The following is a 16,325-nucleotide window of genomic DNA, read 5'->3' as shown; positions in this document are numbered from 1 at the left end:
ATGACTGCCCCTCAAAAAAAGAAAAAAGAAAACAGAGATGTTCTTTGATACCAGAAGGAAAGAGAATGGATGCTGACTGGGCACGAGCACAGGATGCCACTGTTGTTTGGGAAGTTAAGGAAAGCTCTGATCCTGCTTCTCCCAGAACGCAGATACTCAGAGCATCCTCGCACGTTCGGGGACACAGGCAAACATAAGCCCACCCACGAGTCTCCTGGTGAGAAGCTCCCACCTCCCCACAATAACGCTGTCTCTTCTCCCTCTGCCGTCTCCCCAGCACCTACAACTTCTCCGCCGATGGCTTCCACAGTTCGGCCCCGGGAGCCAACCTGTGCCTGGGCTCCGGCGTGCACGGCGGCGTGGACTGGATGAGGAAGCTGGCCTTCCGCTACCGGCGGGTGAAGGAGATGTACAACACCTACAAGAACAACGTCGGCGGTGAGTGGGCCGGGGAGAGGGCGCTCGGAGGGTCTGCCTGCCTGGGCCCCGGGCGCACCCCCGGACCGAAGGGAATTCATCAAGAGTGGATGCTGTCACTCACATCCCACCTGCGTGGCGCCAGGCTCCGAGAGGCCCGCAGACCCTAGCTCACCCGGGGTGGCCCTCATGACGCCCTCTGGGAGAGGGCACTATGATCTCGTCACCCCCACTTTGGGTCTGGGGAAGCTGAGGAAGTGATGACATGTCCTGCCCATGCATGATCACGCCTCCGGCCCTGCCGTGGTTCTCCACCTCTGGTCCTCGGACCAGCAGCATCAGGGTCACCGGGAGGCTCATTGGAAATGCAGATTCTCTGGCACCCACCTCAAACCTGTCAGATCGGCAGCTCTGGGGTGGGCCTGGCCCTCTGTATCTTGACTGGCCCTCCAGGTGATTCTGATGCTTGTTGAAAGCTTGAGGGCCACAGGCTTCAGCCCTTACTACTCAGATTGTGGCCCCTGGAGCAGCCACATGAGCATCACCTGGGAGCTGGTGAGAAATGTAGATGCCCAGGCCCCTCCCAAGGCAACTGAGTCAGATCTGTGTCTTTAATAAGATTCCCAGGTGATTCGTGAAAACACTGGTTCGCAAGCTTGGCTCATATTGGAACCCCCCGAGGAATTTCCCCTTCTGCTTTCCTTGGCCTGGCTGCCGCTTGGCTTTGGGACTTACTGAGTTCCCTGCGCAATTCTACTGTGCGGCCAAGTCGTGAAAGCCACCAGCTTCAGTGGCAGGAGAGCGTTGGTTTATCATACTGAACAAGAAACCTGGAAGGGGCTGGAGGCAGGGTGGGTTCACCAATGACCAGGCCCTTGATCAATATTTCTGGAATTCTCTAGGCCTTTGACTCTTAACAGGTGAGGCTGCTTCTTCCCCGGGAGGTACATGGGGATGTTTTTGATTATCACGATGTCTCTAACCAGCTACTGGCCGGTAAAGGGAATTAGATTTGAGTAGGCGGATAATAGAATCTGCCGTCTACACCTTGACCCCATTCCCAGAAAGAGTCGAGTCCCGGGAAGAATTCAGGGTCTCCAACTGGACAGAATCCACTTCTAGTCCCAGCGCGGCCACTTTCTAACTCCCTGAGCCTTAGTTTCTTAAGTCTGTGAAATGGGGATAAAAATAATTCTGCTTCCCTGGTGACTGAAAGGTTTGTTGTTAATGCATACAAAAGGCAGGACTGTGCCTGGAATGCAGCAGGCACTCAGTAAACAGTAGCATTTATCACTGGTTCCTTTCAGTTTCGCTGTCTTTTAGATTCTTCTCTGTTTGCTTTTTGCGGATAGAGCATCAGTTCTTCAGGACAGATTTTCTGCCTTGTCTGAGGCTGCAGTCCTGGCAACAGCGAATGTTTATTGAGCATTTCCTCCATGCGAGGCTGTTATGAAGGCTTTTTTGTCTAATAGGTTTTTTGCTCTTCACAACACCTCTGTAACAACTTTCTTTTAAATAATGTTTCTATTATTTCTTTTGGCCTGTGCTGGGTCTTCGTTGCTGCACGGGCTTTCTCTCTAGTTGCAGAGAGCAGGGGGCAGCTCTCGCGTTGTGATGCAGGGGCTTCTCACGGCAGTGGCTTCTGTTGCAGAGCACCGGCTCTAGGGCGTGTGGGCTTCAGTAGCTGCGGCTCCCAGCCTCTCGAGCACAGGCTCAGTAGTTGTGGCGCACGGGCTTAGTTGCCTCGTGGCATGTGGAATCTTCCCAAATCAGGGATCGAACCTGTGTCTCCCACACTGGTAGGCGGATTCTTCACCACTGAGCCACCAGGGAAGCCAGGTATCAGTTTTTATCACGCATGTTGTACCAAGGTGGAAACTGCGGTCAGAGAGTCTCACAGCCCAAGCGGCGGAGCCAGTCCTGGGCCGGTGACTTCTCCACCTCTGCCCACACTTCACGGCCTCTCACACCCAAGCCTGTCAGCTGCAGGAAGGAAGCAGAGAGCTTCGTGGTCGGCCCTGCCTGCTCACCCATCTTTGCACACAGATGGAGGGAAGCAGGTGTGCTTGGAGTAGGGGTGACAGGGACCGAGTCAGCCAACAGAGGCCCTCGGGTCCTCATCCAAGTTAAGCCCCAGGAAATGCTCAGGGCTTCTGTCGGGCTGTTCTGCTTTCCAGTCAGCTCAGGGGAAATTATCTGATGTATCAACAGGCAAGGAGCTGGCAGCTGGCAGAACACGGGTGCGCAGCCCCTTCCTGCTGCCCCGCCCTCAGCTATTTCTGCATCACAGAACCAGCCCAGTGAGGGCTGCAGCCGCCAGCCCAGGAGTCACTGTAGACAGCAGCATCCTAAGGGTTTCAGTAAGTGTGTCTGGAAAAGAGCAAGATACAGGATGTAAAGAGAAAATGCTTAATAAGTCAGCATCTGGGAGGCAGTGAATGATCAATCCATCCATCCATTGAGCCTATCAGTCAATCTCAAAATAAAATTTAGGTCACTGGACTGAAGTTGTCCTTGGGTGTCACCTGACTTGAAACCTCAAAGTACAGTAGCTAGACTCCCTTTCTGTCACCCTACTTCCCCAGATCTCTAAAATGATAACTGTATGTTTTTTTGCTTTGTCCACAGGCTTGATAGGAGCTCCCAAAAGAGAGACCTGGCTACAGCTCAGAGCCGAGCTGGAAGCTCTGACTGACCTCTGGCTGACCCACTCTCTGAAGGCACTAAACCTCATCAATTCCCGGTAGGTGGGAGCCCCCATTTCTCTTTGTGCCGCTGAACTTTCTCCCATTCAAGGCTGGTGGCCCCTTCACATCCACACTGGGACAATCGAACTCTCCAAATTCTCCCTGGCACACTTTCCAGACATTTGATAAAGCTGGGATGTACCAGGCACCATGGACACCTTGTCCCATAGATGAGCAGATAGCTGCAGAGACTCAGTCAGGGGCCAGCAGAGCTAAAGACTTTGGTCCGTAGGTCTGTCTTCTCCCGTCCACTCTTGCCCACAACACCGTGCAGCCACAACATCGCCCGGTGAAAACCATTTTATAGAATGCCCCAGTTTATCTGGTGGGCCCTTAGTGAGGTCAGGGGAGTCCAGTTTCATTCTAGGCCTCCTAATAAATTGCCTCTTACTCTTAAAAAAAAAAAATCACCTGCAGCAGAGAACAAATTACTCTGTACCAACATCAGAATTCTTGTGACCCAATACATGAATGGTTACAAAATGGCAGCCCGTGAGCTGAATCCACCCTACTGATGCATTTTGTCTGATACACACTTGGCCCCAAAGACAGGGAAGGTTAATCCAGAACCAAAAGGTTTTGAGGATGTCAGGTGTCAGAACTCGCACGTGCTTTCCAGTCCTTACACCAGGCCTCACGTCTCCCTGCTCTCCCACACTTGTTCTGTACCGCTCAGGTACGTTTCCAGCAGGTCCCTGCAGCTATTTTAGTGACCCTTGCAATTAACATTTGCTTTGTAAATAGAAGTATTATACTTGTATTCAATTGTAATGCATCAGGAGGCTTAAAAGAGAGGAATGGCGGGAGGATCCTGGAGCTCCATCCACCCTCACCTGAAGATGACTTGGCCAGAGCCTCCAAACTGCACCAGAATTCCCACCAACTCCAGGCTCAGCTACTAAAGTCCTTGTGCTATCCTGGAGTTCTGACCCACAGTCTTCTTTGTCCTCAGGCCCAATTGTGTCAACGTGCTGGTCACCACCACTCAACTAATTCCTGCCCTGGCCAAAGTCCTGCTGTACGGATTGGGTTCTGTGTTTCCTATTGAGAACATCTACAGTGCAACCAAGACAGGTAGGGGAACCTGCACCTACAGGGGGAGGGTAAGGTCGACTTTGCCTGCCGGGATGAGAGGTTTAACGACACCAGGGAAGTTAAAGAATTTGTCCGAGGCATGACCAAATTCCCCAAACCACTCTCATAACCTCTGCTTCTAGATAAATTGCTTAGTTTTGCAGTTTTCCAAAGTGTATTAGTAAGATATGCACAAAGCTGCTATTAACAAATACCCGCAAATACAAGGGTTTAATTACATTAGTGGGTGTGTGTGTGCTAAGTCGCTTCAGTCATGTCTGACTCTTTGCAACCCTGTGGACCACAGCCGACCAGGCTCTTCTGTCCATGGGATTCTCCAGGCAAGAATACTGGAATGGGTTGCCATGCCCTCCTCTAGGGGATCTTCCTGACCCAGGGATCGAACCCTCATCTCTTTTGTCTCCTGCATTGGCAGGCAGGTTCTTTACCTCTAGCCCCACCTTTGGGAAGACCCTAATTACATTAGGGCCAAAGCTAAGTTCTCTCAGAGGTCAAACAGACCAAAGGCGAGTGATCCAGGCTGATGGGGTGATTCTGTTCATACTCATCCAGGAAGCAAGGTTCTTCCCATTTTTCCCATCATCATCCCTTCTAATTTTATTCTCATGTATATGGTCAAATCAGAATCTGCCATATTGTTATTCTAGCTTATGGGAAGGGAGAAAAGAGGAAGGGGTGATACACCGCCAGTATTCTAAAAATAACACCGGGGGCGGGGTTTACTTCTACTCACCTATTGGCCTAGCTTAGTCACGTGGCCACAACTAGTTGCCAGGGAATCTGGGAAATGTAGTCCATAGCTAAATGACCATAGCTAAGTCCATGGGGTCGCTAAGAGTCGGACATGACTGACCGACTTCACTTTCACTTTTCACTTTCATGCATTGGAAAAGGAAAGGGCAACCCCCTCCAGTATTCTTGCCTAGAGAATCCCAGGGACGGGGAAGCCTGTTGGGCTGCCGTCTATGGGGTCGCACAGAGTCGGACACCACTGAAGCGACTTAGCAGCAGTAGCAGCAGCAGGCCCGGGTAAAACTCGGGAAATTCTATTACTAAGGAAGAATAGGAAAACATTTCCCACCCCAGGATGGTACATGAGGTGGTTTTATTTTAGGTAGTACATTGAATAACCTAACTTTGAACCACACAGAAGACTGTTGATTTTTTAATGCTCTTTCAAGAAGTGTCTCAATTTAGTGTTATCCTGTTTCAACAACTCTTTCATATTTGCTGATCTCCCTTATTAACAGATAAAACACCTTAGGCTCAGAGCTTTCATCAAATAAGAGAATTCAGTAACTAAAAATGAACAGCAGCATTTGTCATCAGGACAAGTAATATTGGTTTTTCTGCGGTAGGGGTAGAGGGACACTGTGTCTCGATTAGTGTGTGTGTGTGTATCACCTAAAAATGTATAATAATACAAAATCTAGTTAAGATGTTTTTGATGAGATATTTTTACCTGTGTTTTGTTTTGGAGAAAAAATCAATTTATAATATATACTTTGGAAGCATTTCCTTAGAGCAGAGCCTTTACTAAAGTTCTAGACCAGAGATGGCACTGGATATCCTTCAGTGCTCAGGGTGGCAAAGAAATTAGCCAGCCCAAAACGTCAGGAGCACCGAGGCTGAGAAATGCTGATATAGGTGAAGCGCTCAGCAGGCGCCAGCATAGAGTCACAGCTGTCACGATTAGAACGCTTCTCGTTATGATGGTAGTTCCTAAACTTGCCAACGAGGTCAGGTCGAGCTAAGATCTGAATTCAGTGTGCCAGGATTGATGCTGCTGCCTGGCCACCTGGGACGAAGGAAAACATGAAAAGATGATCATCTACACGAAGCAAGAGAAAAACAAACCAGGGAATCACATGAGGGCCACCCTGGCGCCAGGCTGCCCATCTTCGGACACGTGAAGCCCGACACTTCTGCTTCCTAACCCTGGGACCCTGGGCAGATCACCTCACCTCTCGGGGCTTCACGTCTAATCTGTAAAACGGGTCCATTGCTCTTACACTGGACAGCTGCACAGACACCAGAGCGTGTTTCAAACCCCTGTTCTGCCTTTCTGCTGGGTCCCCGTGGACCAGCCTCTTAACCACTCTGGGCCTCTGTCTTGTCGTCCTGTTGCCTGGGGACAGGGACACCGCCAGGTTTGCTCAAGGATGAAATGATTCATCCCAGGTCCTTAGGAAGACGGCTGCACAAAGTAAGCTCTTATTAGTGGTGATTATTCACCGCAGCCCCGGGTCCTCACCGAGCATCTCCCTTTCCTTCCGTGCATGCAGGGAAGGAGAGCTGCTTCGAGAGGATAATGCAGAGGTTTGGCAGAAAGGCCGTCTACATCGTGATCGGCGATGGAGTGGAAGAGGAGCAGGGAGCCAAAAAGGTACTTCCTCCACGCAGCTCTCAGGCTGCTTCCCCCTCCTCTGTTGAGCCTGTCTCCTTTCCAGGCTCTTTGGTCACTGGTCCACTCCCACTCAGAAATCGCAGAAGCATCCTGAGTCATTTCCTTCTGCAAATCCCCCCTCCGTGCCTTTGGCTGCCACCCCTGGTAGCCTTGCATTGTTTCTGGGACAACTGCTCAGGAGCCCAGAGACCCTCCGTCAGGGCAGGCTGGTGGGGGAGCTGGTGCACGTGTGTGTTTTATTTAATACTCACTGATCATATGTTCCAGGAACCCTTCCCAGTTAATAAAGACAGCATTAAGCTAATGAAAAAGAAAATCCTGCTTTTGTGATCTCAGGCCCATGAGGAGACAGGCAGGGGGGTTCTGGTGGCCGTAGCTCTGTTCTTGGAAAAGAAACAGCTGCTAAAGTCTGGGGTCTGGACCTGTCGACAGCATCCCAGAGAGCCTGCCGCCCCCCCCCCCCCACCCACCCAGAGGCCTGGGAAGTGGATTGTTAATGTCACAGAGCTTAATTTGGGGGACCTGAATTCCCCCTTCCTGTCTCAGAAACAGATTCTAAGGAAATGCAAAAATGTTTAGGGTCTCAGCGGATGAAACCCACAAGAAGATGGAAGGTCCTGAGACGGGCTTGGGAGAGGGGAAGCTTAGGAGGCTTTGCATGTACTGGGCCAGCCTCCTGGAAGGCTCCTCCCTTTCCCTTCCTTGCTCCTCCCCTTACTCTTCCTGATTCATCCTTTTCCAGCCTCAGCCTCCCTCCAGAGGAGGATTTCCCTCCCAGCTCCCACTCCGACCTTCCAGCTCAGTGAAGCCTGCCTGCACTTCCCTCCCCCAGCTCTCCATATTCCTCCTCCAAGGACGTATCCCCTCTTGTCATGAAAGAGTTACCTTTGTGACTCGTGGCTGCATCACCGACCCTCCACCTGGAGTGCAAGCTCCGTTAGCTGAGCACCTACTGTGTGTGGCCTCTCTTGCAGGCGCTGTGCCTGGGCAGTGAGCAGAACACACGGACCGTCTCACCCCTCACTCAGCTCACAGCATGGGGACAAGCAGTCAGCACCTAAGTGTAACAAGCGTGTCAGATGACCACCAGAGCTTGGGAGAAAAGCAAAGTGGGGAGTGGAAAACAAAGGCGGCGCTAGGGGGGGGGCAGGCTAGGAGTGTATGTGGTGATCAAGGCCGGCCTGGCTGCGAGGTGACAGCCGAGCAGAGGTGGGAGGAGAGGAAGTAAGCCAAGTGAACATCCATTAGTTCAGTCGCTCACTTGTGTCCGACTCTTTGCAACCCCATGGACTGCAGCATGCCAGGCTTCCCTGTCCATCACCAGCTCCCGGAGTTCACTCAAACTCATGTCCATTGAGTCAGTGACACCATCCAACCACCTCTTCCTCTGTCATCCCCTTCTCCTCCTCCTCCAATCTTTCCCAGCATCAGGGTCTTTTCTAATGAGTCCATTCTTTGCATCAGGTGACCAAAGTGTTGGAGTTTCAGCTTCAGCATCAGTCCTTCCAATAAATATTCAGGACTGATTTCCTTTAGGATGGACTGGTTGGATCTCCTTGCAGTCCGAGGGACTCTCAAGAGTCTTCTCCAACACCACAGTTCAAAAGTAACTTTTCCCTCTGATGAAGTGAGCATCAGAGGGAGGGAATTTTGGGAGAGGAACCAAGGAGTTCAAAGGTCCGAAGGCTGGAGCTTCCTGCAGAGAGCCGGGGTGGGCTCAGGGATGCACCAAGCAAAGGGCACGGAGGGTCAGGGAGGTGCAGTCATGGAGGTGCCTTGGGCCTTCAGAGGGACTTCAGCTTTTACTCTGAGTACTTCTTTTTAAAGCAGATTTCTTTAACTTTAAAAATGAACTGATTTTAAGGGACTTCTTTACCTGGCTGTCCTTACCACTGGCCCTCCAGTGGCTAAGACTCCACACTCCCAATGCAGGGACATAGGTCTGATCCCTGGTCAGGGAAGTGAGATCCCACACACCACACGGCATGGCTTACATTCAATTTAGAGGAGAAGATATTAATCATAGCTATCGGGGTGACCATGAAAAAAGCTGAGCACCGAAGAATTGATGCTTTTGAAATGTGGTGTTGGAGAAGACTCTTGAGAGTCCCTTGGGCTGCAAGAAGAACCAGTCAGTCCATCCTAAAGGAGATCAGTCCTGAATATTCATTGGGAGGACTGATGTTGAAGCTGAAACTCCAATACTTTGGCCACCTGATGTGAAGAGCTGACTCATTTGAAAAGACCCTGGGAAAGATTGAAGGCAGGAGGAGAAGGGGAGGACAGAGGATGAGATGGTTGGATGGCATCACCGACTTAATGTATATGTGTTGAAGCAAGTTCCAGGAGTTGGTGATGGACAGGGAAGCCTGGCATGCTGCAGTCCATAGGGTCACAAAGAGTCGGACACAACTGAGCAAGTGAGCTGACTGATATGGATGATACACCAGGATATGACCAAAACAGTGGTGTGAACCTCATGAATTATCACATGAATCCAGGACCGGTGTGCCAGGTCAAGAGCTGGTCTCTGGTGAACCTACCTGAAGCCCACTTCTGGGGTGGGAGGGGGAGTCTAGAGCCCCTTTTCCAAGTTCAGATCTAACTGAGAACTTCTGCCCAAGCATGTGACAGCGATCAAAATAAACTTTAACTCTGATAGAAGCAGATTGAGAACCTGCTTAGGCCTCTGGCTGTGGGCACCTCCCTACCCGCCCTCTGGTTCTCACCTGGAGAATGACAAGGAAGTCCATGGAGCAGTCACTGCTGTTTACTTGCCTTCTCACGTCAAAGGGCGTTTCTTAGGACAGTGTAGCATATGTTTTCAAACGTCTTCAAATGAGTCAGCTCTTCGCATCAAGTGGCCAAAGTATTGGAGTTTCGGCTTCAGCGTCAGTCCTTCCAATGAATATTCAGGACTGATCCCGATGGACTGGTTGGATCTCCTTGCAGTTCAAGGGACTCTCAAGAGTCTTCTCTAACACTGCAGTTGCATCAATTCTTCGGCGCACAGGTTTCCTTATAGTCCAACTCTCACATCTATACATGACTACTGGGAAAACCATAGCCTTGACTAGATGGACCTTTGTTGGCAAAGTAATGTCTCTGCCTTTTAATATGCTGTCTAGTTTGGTCATAATTTTCCTTCGAAGGAGTAAGCATCTCATTTGAAGAGACCCTGATGTTGGAAAAGATTGAAGGCGGAAGGAGGGGATGACAGAGGATGAGATGGTTGGATGGCATCACCGACTCAATGGACATGAGTTTGAGTAGATTCCGGGAGTTGGTGATTGACAGGGAGGCCTGGTGTGCTGCAGTCCATGGGGTCACAAAGAGTCAGACTGAGCGACTGAACTGACTGAGCAAATGTTTTGAAATGATTATTTACTATCCTGAAATGAAATACTAATGGATAATAAAACCCCCTTAAAACCATAATGGCCTGCCCCAGGAAAATTTTAAAAGAAAAAAAAACCATAGCGTCCTGGAGATCAACATCCAGTGATAGAGAGAGAGATAAGGGCGGGGCCTCCCTGGTGGTCCGGGGGTTAAGACTTCGCCTTCCAGTGCTGGGGGCGCAGATTCTATCCACAGGGGGCTAAGATCCCACATGTCTCAAGACCAAAACATAAAGCAGCAGCATCTGGTAACAGATTCAATAAAGAGTTTAAAAATGGTCTACATCAAAAAAAATTTTTTTAATGAAATAAGGGAAAGTCATTTGTACTCAAGGGTTCCTCAGGTGGCGATAGTGGTAAAGAATCCACCTGCTAATGCAGAAGACATGAGAGACACAAGGTCGATCCCTGGGTCAGGAAGGTCCCCTGGAGGAGGGCATGGCAACCCACTCCAGTATTCTTGCCTGGAGAATCCCATGCACAGAGGAGCCTGGCGGGCTACGGTCTATAGGGTCGCAAAGAGTTGGACACGACTGAGCACACACACGTATTTATACTCACAATAACATGTGCTGCAGTAGGTAAATGTTTGAGCACAGAGCCTTGCACCCAGAAGTGCTGTCACTGAGGATGCAGCCCAGCAAATGCAGGAGGACACACATGTGCAGTCTCGGCCACTCACAAAGCCATCGAGCTGCTGCGGCCGTCACGTGATTGCTCCAAACTGCAGAGCAACCCGTGGTTAGGCTCGGAGTAAAACAAAATATAGGCTTCCCCAGTTCACACAGTAATTGCAGCCCTGGAAAACGTTTATTAAAAGCATGTGAAAGATACTCTATTTATGTGGCAAAGTGGAGTTAAGGGTCTCCACTCAGGTTATTATGAATGGGTTTATACTTAAATATCTGGCAGAACATTTGAAAATCATTCAAGTCTAAGGTGTGTGGGATGAAGCAGGCACCTGCCCCATGTGTTGTGCCCCCCAATCATGACAACAGTCAAAACTCACACAGTCACTCCTAGGGGGCAGGCTGCTGCTTTGAGAACTGTTAGTCCAGGGTCGCCCTCCCTTAGAGAGCCAGGAGGAGGGGGAGCTGAGAGATGCCTCTTGATAAACTAAAGGAGTCCTTTTTTTTTTTTTTGAGATCTTAGTTCTCCAAGCAGGGATTGAACCCATGCCCCGTGCAGTGGAAGCACAGAGTCTTAACCACTGGACCTCCAGGGAAGTCCTGGAGGTGCCTCTTTCAACTCTGTGTCCCTGGCGCCTCCCTCGCTTCACCCTACAGCCACCTGGCTCTCACAGAAACAGGTGGCCAGGGGAGCGTATTTTGCCCTAAATCCCAGCTCTGCCATTGTTGGCTGTGTGGCCTTCAGCCAGTAGCAACCCTCTCTGAGCTGCCTTTTTAATCTATCACACCTGCAGAGAACAGACACCAGGGGGACCAGCAGAGGAACCGTGCAGAGTTAGCCCTCAGTAGCCCAAAGCTACTACTCAATAGCCCAAAGTTACTACTCCCTGGGGCTGCAGGAGAAAGCTAAATCCATCTTCAGAAATTCAGAGGAGGGTCTCTCTCCAGGGGAGCCAGCAGAGAAAGAAAACAGGAGTCCGAATTTGCACATAACAAAGAGGGAAGATGAATTGAGCAAAGAATCTAATTAAAAATAAGCAAAGAAGAGGGGGTTTCCCTGGTGGCTCAGTGGTAAAGAATCCACCTGCCAATGCAGGAGATACAGGTTTGATCCCTGGTCCGGGAGGATCCCACGTGCCACGGAGCAACTGAGCCCATGCATCAAAACTGCTGAGCCTGTGTTCTAGCGCAGGAGCCTTACCTACTGAGTCCGCTTGCCCTGAGACCGTGGTCGACAACAATAGAAGCCACTGCAATGAGAAGCCTGAACACCACGCCTGAAGAGTAGCCCCTGCCCCTTCAGCTAGAGAAAAGCCCTCATGGCAATGAAGACCCAACGCAGCCAAAGATAAATAAGGCAAAGAAGTTTATCAAAGAAAACCGGGGAAGTCTGATAAAAAAAAAAAAAGTAAACTGATATCAAAAAAGCCAAATGTCATCACAATAAATGGGAATGAAGCACAATTTCAAAGTCAGTGATTTTCTGACAGTTTTTTTTTTTTTAAGCTGGCTGAATGTGAAAGATTCCTAATATAGAGAACAGTTGAAAAATACAGAAAAAGTGTTCATATGTATACTAACAATGAAAGCCAGTATAGCTGTATTAATATCAAAGAAATGGATTTTAAGGTGAACGTCATTACTAAAAAATTAGAAATATAAAAGTATTCATTTGAGCTAAACTTCAGTTCAGTTCAGTTCAATTCAGTCGCTCAGTTGTGTCTGACTCTTTGCGACCCCATGAACCACAGCACGCAAGGCCTCCCTGTCCATCACCAACTCCCGGAGTTCACCCAGACTCACGTCCATCGAGTCGGTGATGCCATCCAGCCATCTCATCCTCTGTCGTCCCCTTCTCCTCCTGCCCTCAATGCCTCCCAGCATCAGAGTCTTTTCCAATGAGTCAGCTCTTCGCATGAGGAGGCCAAAGTATTGGAGTTTCAGCTTTAGCGTCAGTCCTTCCAATGAACACCCAGGACTGATCTCCTTTAGGATGGACTGGTTGGACCTCCTTGCAGTCCAAGGGACTCTCAAGAGTCTTCTCCAACACCACAGTTCAAAAGCATCAATTCTTCGGCCCTCAGCCTTCTTCACAGTCCAACTCTCACATCCATACAACTTGCAGGTATCTAATAAAATAGCTTGGGCTTCCCTGGTGGCTCAGAGGGTAAAGCGTCCGCCTGCAATGTGGGAGACCAAGGTTCAAATCCCGGAAGGAAATGGCAAGCCACTCCAGTACTCTTGCCTGGAAAATTCCATGGACAGAGGAGCCTGCTAAGCTAACGTCCATGGGACTGCACAGAGTCACACACGACTGAGCAACTTCACAATACAATAGCTTAAATAAGAAAAAAAACAAAGTCAGCCCACATAACAAAAACTCACCCCAGTATCTTGTTTGGGCAAAGTCCACAGGAGCAAGTGTCACTGAATCCAGGCTGAGGGAGTGGGTAAGGTAGTCCTCAGCAGGGCCAGGTTTTGTTCAGCGGAGTTTGCGACGCCAGAGATGCCGGCTGGCAGCTTCAAGAGCGGAAAGCCGACTCTTTCTCCTGTTAGCTGCCCAAAGGGCGGGGCCAGCACCAGGGGCCCAGGCCCCTTCCGTCTCGTTGCTCTGCCAGTCCTAGTACTGCTCTTACCACACAGACCGCTTCTCTCCCCTCCACGTCTGCATTGCCCCCACCAGGAAAATCAAGGCGAGGGCGGAGGGGAGGACTTCCCGGCCCTTTAAGAGCACAGAAGATACAGGTCGACATCACGGCTGCTCAAATCCTATTGGACGGATTTTTGAGTCAGAAAGTCACACCTTGCCACAAAGCGAGCTGGAAGATGTAGCCTTGATTCTCAGCCACTCCTGCCTAGCAAGGAAAGAAACGAAGAAAAGGAAGAAAACAAGGAAGGAACATTTTCTGAGAGAGAAGGGGAGAATGAATGTAGGGAGCCAGCCAGCAGTCTCCATCACAGACGGCAGGCGGCGGGGCTGTAACTCATCCCAGCCTTCAGTTCAGTTCAGTTGCTCAGTCGTGTCTGACTCTTTGCCACCCCATGGACTGCAGCACACCAGGCCTCCCTGTCCATCACCAACTCCTGGAGTTTACTCAAACTCATGTCCATTGAGTCGGTGATGCCATCCAACCATCTCATCCTCTGTCATCCCCTTCCCCTCCTGCCTTCAATCTTTCCCAGCCTCAGGCAAAGAGTCGGTTCTTTCCAATGAGTCAGTTCTTCGTATCAGTTGGACAAAGCACTGGAGTTTCAGCTTCAGCATCAGTCCTTCCAATGAATATTCAGACTGATCTCCTTTAGGATGGACTGGTTAGATCTTCTTGCAGTCCAAGGGACTCTCAAGAGTCTTCTCCAACACCACAGTTCAAAACCATCAATTCTTCAGTGCTCAGCTTTCTTTATAGTCCAACTCTCACATCCATACATGACCACTGGAAAAACCATAGCTTTGACTAGACAGACCTTTGTTGGTAATGTCTCTGCTTTTTAATATGCTGTCCAGGTTGGTTACCCACTACTCTTTATTACTGATGTCATCATGTTATTTAATCCTCCAAGCCCCTCCCCCCACCCCACTTCATTTTATAGAGGACCTGTTTGAGACTCAGAGAGGTTAATTAACTTACTTAAGGTCACACAGCTGGTCATGTAAACTGCTACGTGTTTTGTGCCAAACTCCTGGTAGGAAGGAGGCGGACTTAGGAGTTTCAAACACTGTCGTTCCGCACCCCCGAGCTGGTCAGAAGAGAGTGGAGTCCACCAAAGAAGACTAGGGCACACCACCCCCATACGCCAACCTCCCCTGAAAATGCCCACCAGTGTCTGAAGCAGCAGCCCCAGCACGTTAATGAGCAGCTCTGTGCGCCAGCAGCTCTCCTGGCCTGATGGATGGGCCTCATTAGCCCAGGCCGCCGGACACCTGAGCAGCGTGAAATACGGCGACAGGACGGGGGCTTCGGCTGTCTCAGCTGACAGTGTTGTTAATATCTCCATTTTAGCGGGTCATTTGTCTCCACCTCTCCACAAGTGATAAATCCACCCGGGCTCTGCAGCCACCAGGCCTGGGAGGGAGGCTGCTGAGACAATCTCTTCCCCTTTGCTCATTTCCTCCCAGAAAAATAAATTACATTGTTTAAGGAGGGACTGGATTGGTCAGGCAGCCACCAACATCCATCTTCGCAGAGAATGAAAGGCTCAGCCAGGCTGAGAGGAGGGGCGGGGGGCTGAAAGGCATTAAAGAGATGGCATCTGTTGCCCACGATGGATCATTTTTTGCTTCCTTTGGGCAAAAGAGAAAAAGATGTGTCCATTGAGAACTTAGCTTTGAAAAACTCTTCTTCCCTCTTCTTCTTCCTCCCTTCCTTTTTTCTTTCATTCCACGAATATTAAGTGCCCACTGTGGGCCAAGAGGCATGCTAGGCAGCAGTGAACGTGACCTTCCAAGCTCAGACCCTCCTCGGGGCCTTTGCACTTGCTGTGTCTTCAGCCTTGACTACCTCCCCCGACATTTGCATGGCCCCTGCCTTCCCATTCTCTGGAGCCTACTTAAATGTCACCCCTCTGGAGACACCTGCTCTGACCCAGCTATCAAAAGTGCAGACCCCCCAGAGGCAGGAAAGGGTTTATTGTGCTCCTGGAACCAAAAGGACACTTGTATAGTTTCTACTCTGTGGGCAAAAAACCTCACAGGGCAGCACACCCACCACGGAACTGGGGCATTCACATATGTTCATCAGGCATCCCCTGTTCATTCAGTAAATAACTGAAGGTCAGTGACCATCTTGAGGAGGCTCAGTATCTTTTAGCTGTAATGAAGACTTAAACACTTGCTCACCTAACAAGATTAGAAGTAGGTGTACCCTAGGTTGTTGCAGTGGGTCCAAAAACTCACCAAGTATCCCTTTCCATCATTTTGCTCTACCTTTCTAATCATCTTTGGCTTTTTCATTTCTGCTATGTTGCCTCATGATCTCAAAACAGCTGCCACAGCTCCCGACATCACATACTAACATGCCAGCATTCAAATGAAAAGGGAATGTAAGGAGAAAAGAGTTCTCAGGTAGTTATCTCTAACCCTGAGGAAAATCTTTCCCAGATGCCCCCAGCCAACTTCCTCATTGGCTTCAGTGGCTCACAAGTCAAGTGGGATACAGGACAGATCCCTGACAAACAGGGTTGGGGTTGTCATAGCTGACTTATATAATCATAATTCACCCCTTACTTACGTCTCTGGCACAGTGCTGCCAAATTCAGGGTTCTGGAAGTAGAAAGGAGGAGCACGGCTGTTGGACAGGCATCAGCTTTAGTTCATCTAGTGATGAACACGCAGTCAAGTTTTTTCTCTGGAGTCAGACAGAATCTCTGTGTGCCCCAGTCTCCTCATTTGTAAAACAAGATAGACATGGTATACAGCAAGTATTATCCCCATTTTTCAGACAAGCAGCGGAGTAAATCACTTAAGGTCACCCAGCTAATGACGGCAGAACAGAGCTCTGACAAGGACAGTCTTAAACATTTAACCTTCACACTATGGAAGTGTTTCATAGATTTCTCCTTTCACATGAGTGATTTCTTTCCGTAGTCAACATAGCACTTCTTTTACACCAATTACTTCTACTGTATCTGCATG

At 49.7% G+C, this 16,325-nt stretch overlaps 1 protein-coding gene across 2 annotated transcripts in view; it reads left to right on the top strand.

Annotated features, from left to right (window-relative positions):
* Window positions 1-16,325, top strand: part of EYA2 (EYA transcriptional coactivator and phosphatase 2) — a 262,864-nt gene that overhangs the window by 244,850 nt on the left and 1,689 nt on the right. For both annotated transcript variants that reach the window (XM_027558366.1, XM_027558367.1), the window contains 4 exons: window positions 278-438; window positions 3,046-3,160; window positions 4,117-4,238; window positions 6,545-6,645. In XM_027558366.1, coding sequence (XP_027414167.1) covers window positions 278-438; window positions 3,046-3,160; window positions 4,117-4,238; window positions 6,545-6,645 — 499 coding nt within the window. The remainder of the gene's footprint in view (window positions 1-277; window positions 439-3,045; window positions 3,161-4,116; window positions 4,239-6,544; window positions 6,646-16,325) is intronic.

Source organism: Bos indicus x Bos taurus, chromosome 13 (assembly GCF_003369695.1).
Source record: "Bos indicus x Bos taurus breed Angus x Brahman F1 hybrid chromosome 13, Bos_hybrid_MaternalHap_v2.0, whole genome shotgun sequence".
Lineage (NCBI taxonomy): Eukaryota > Metazoa > Chordata > Mammalia > Artiodactyla > Bovidae > Bos > Bos indicus x Bos taurus.
This window is presented reverse-complemented; position numbering and strand designations above follow the sequence as displayed.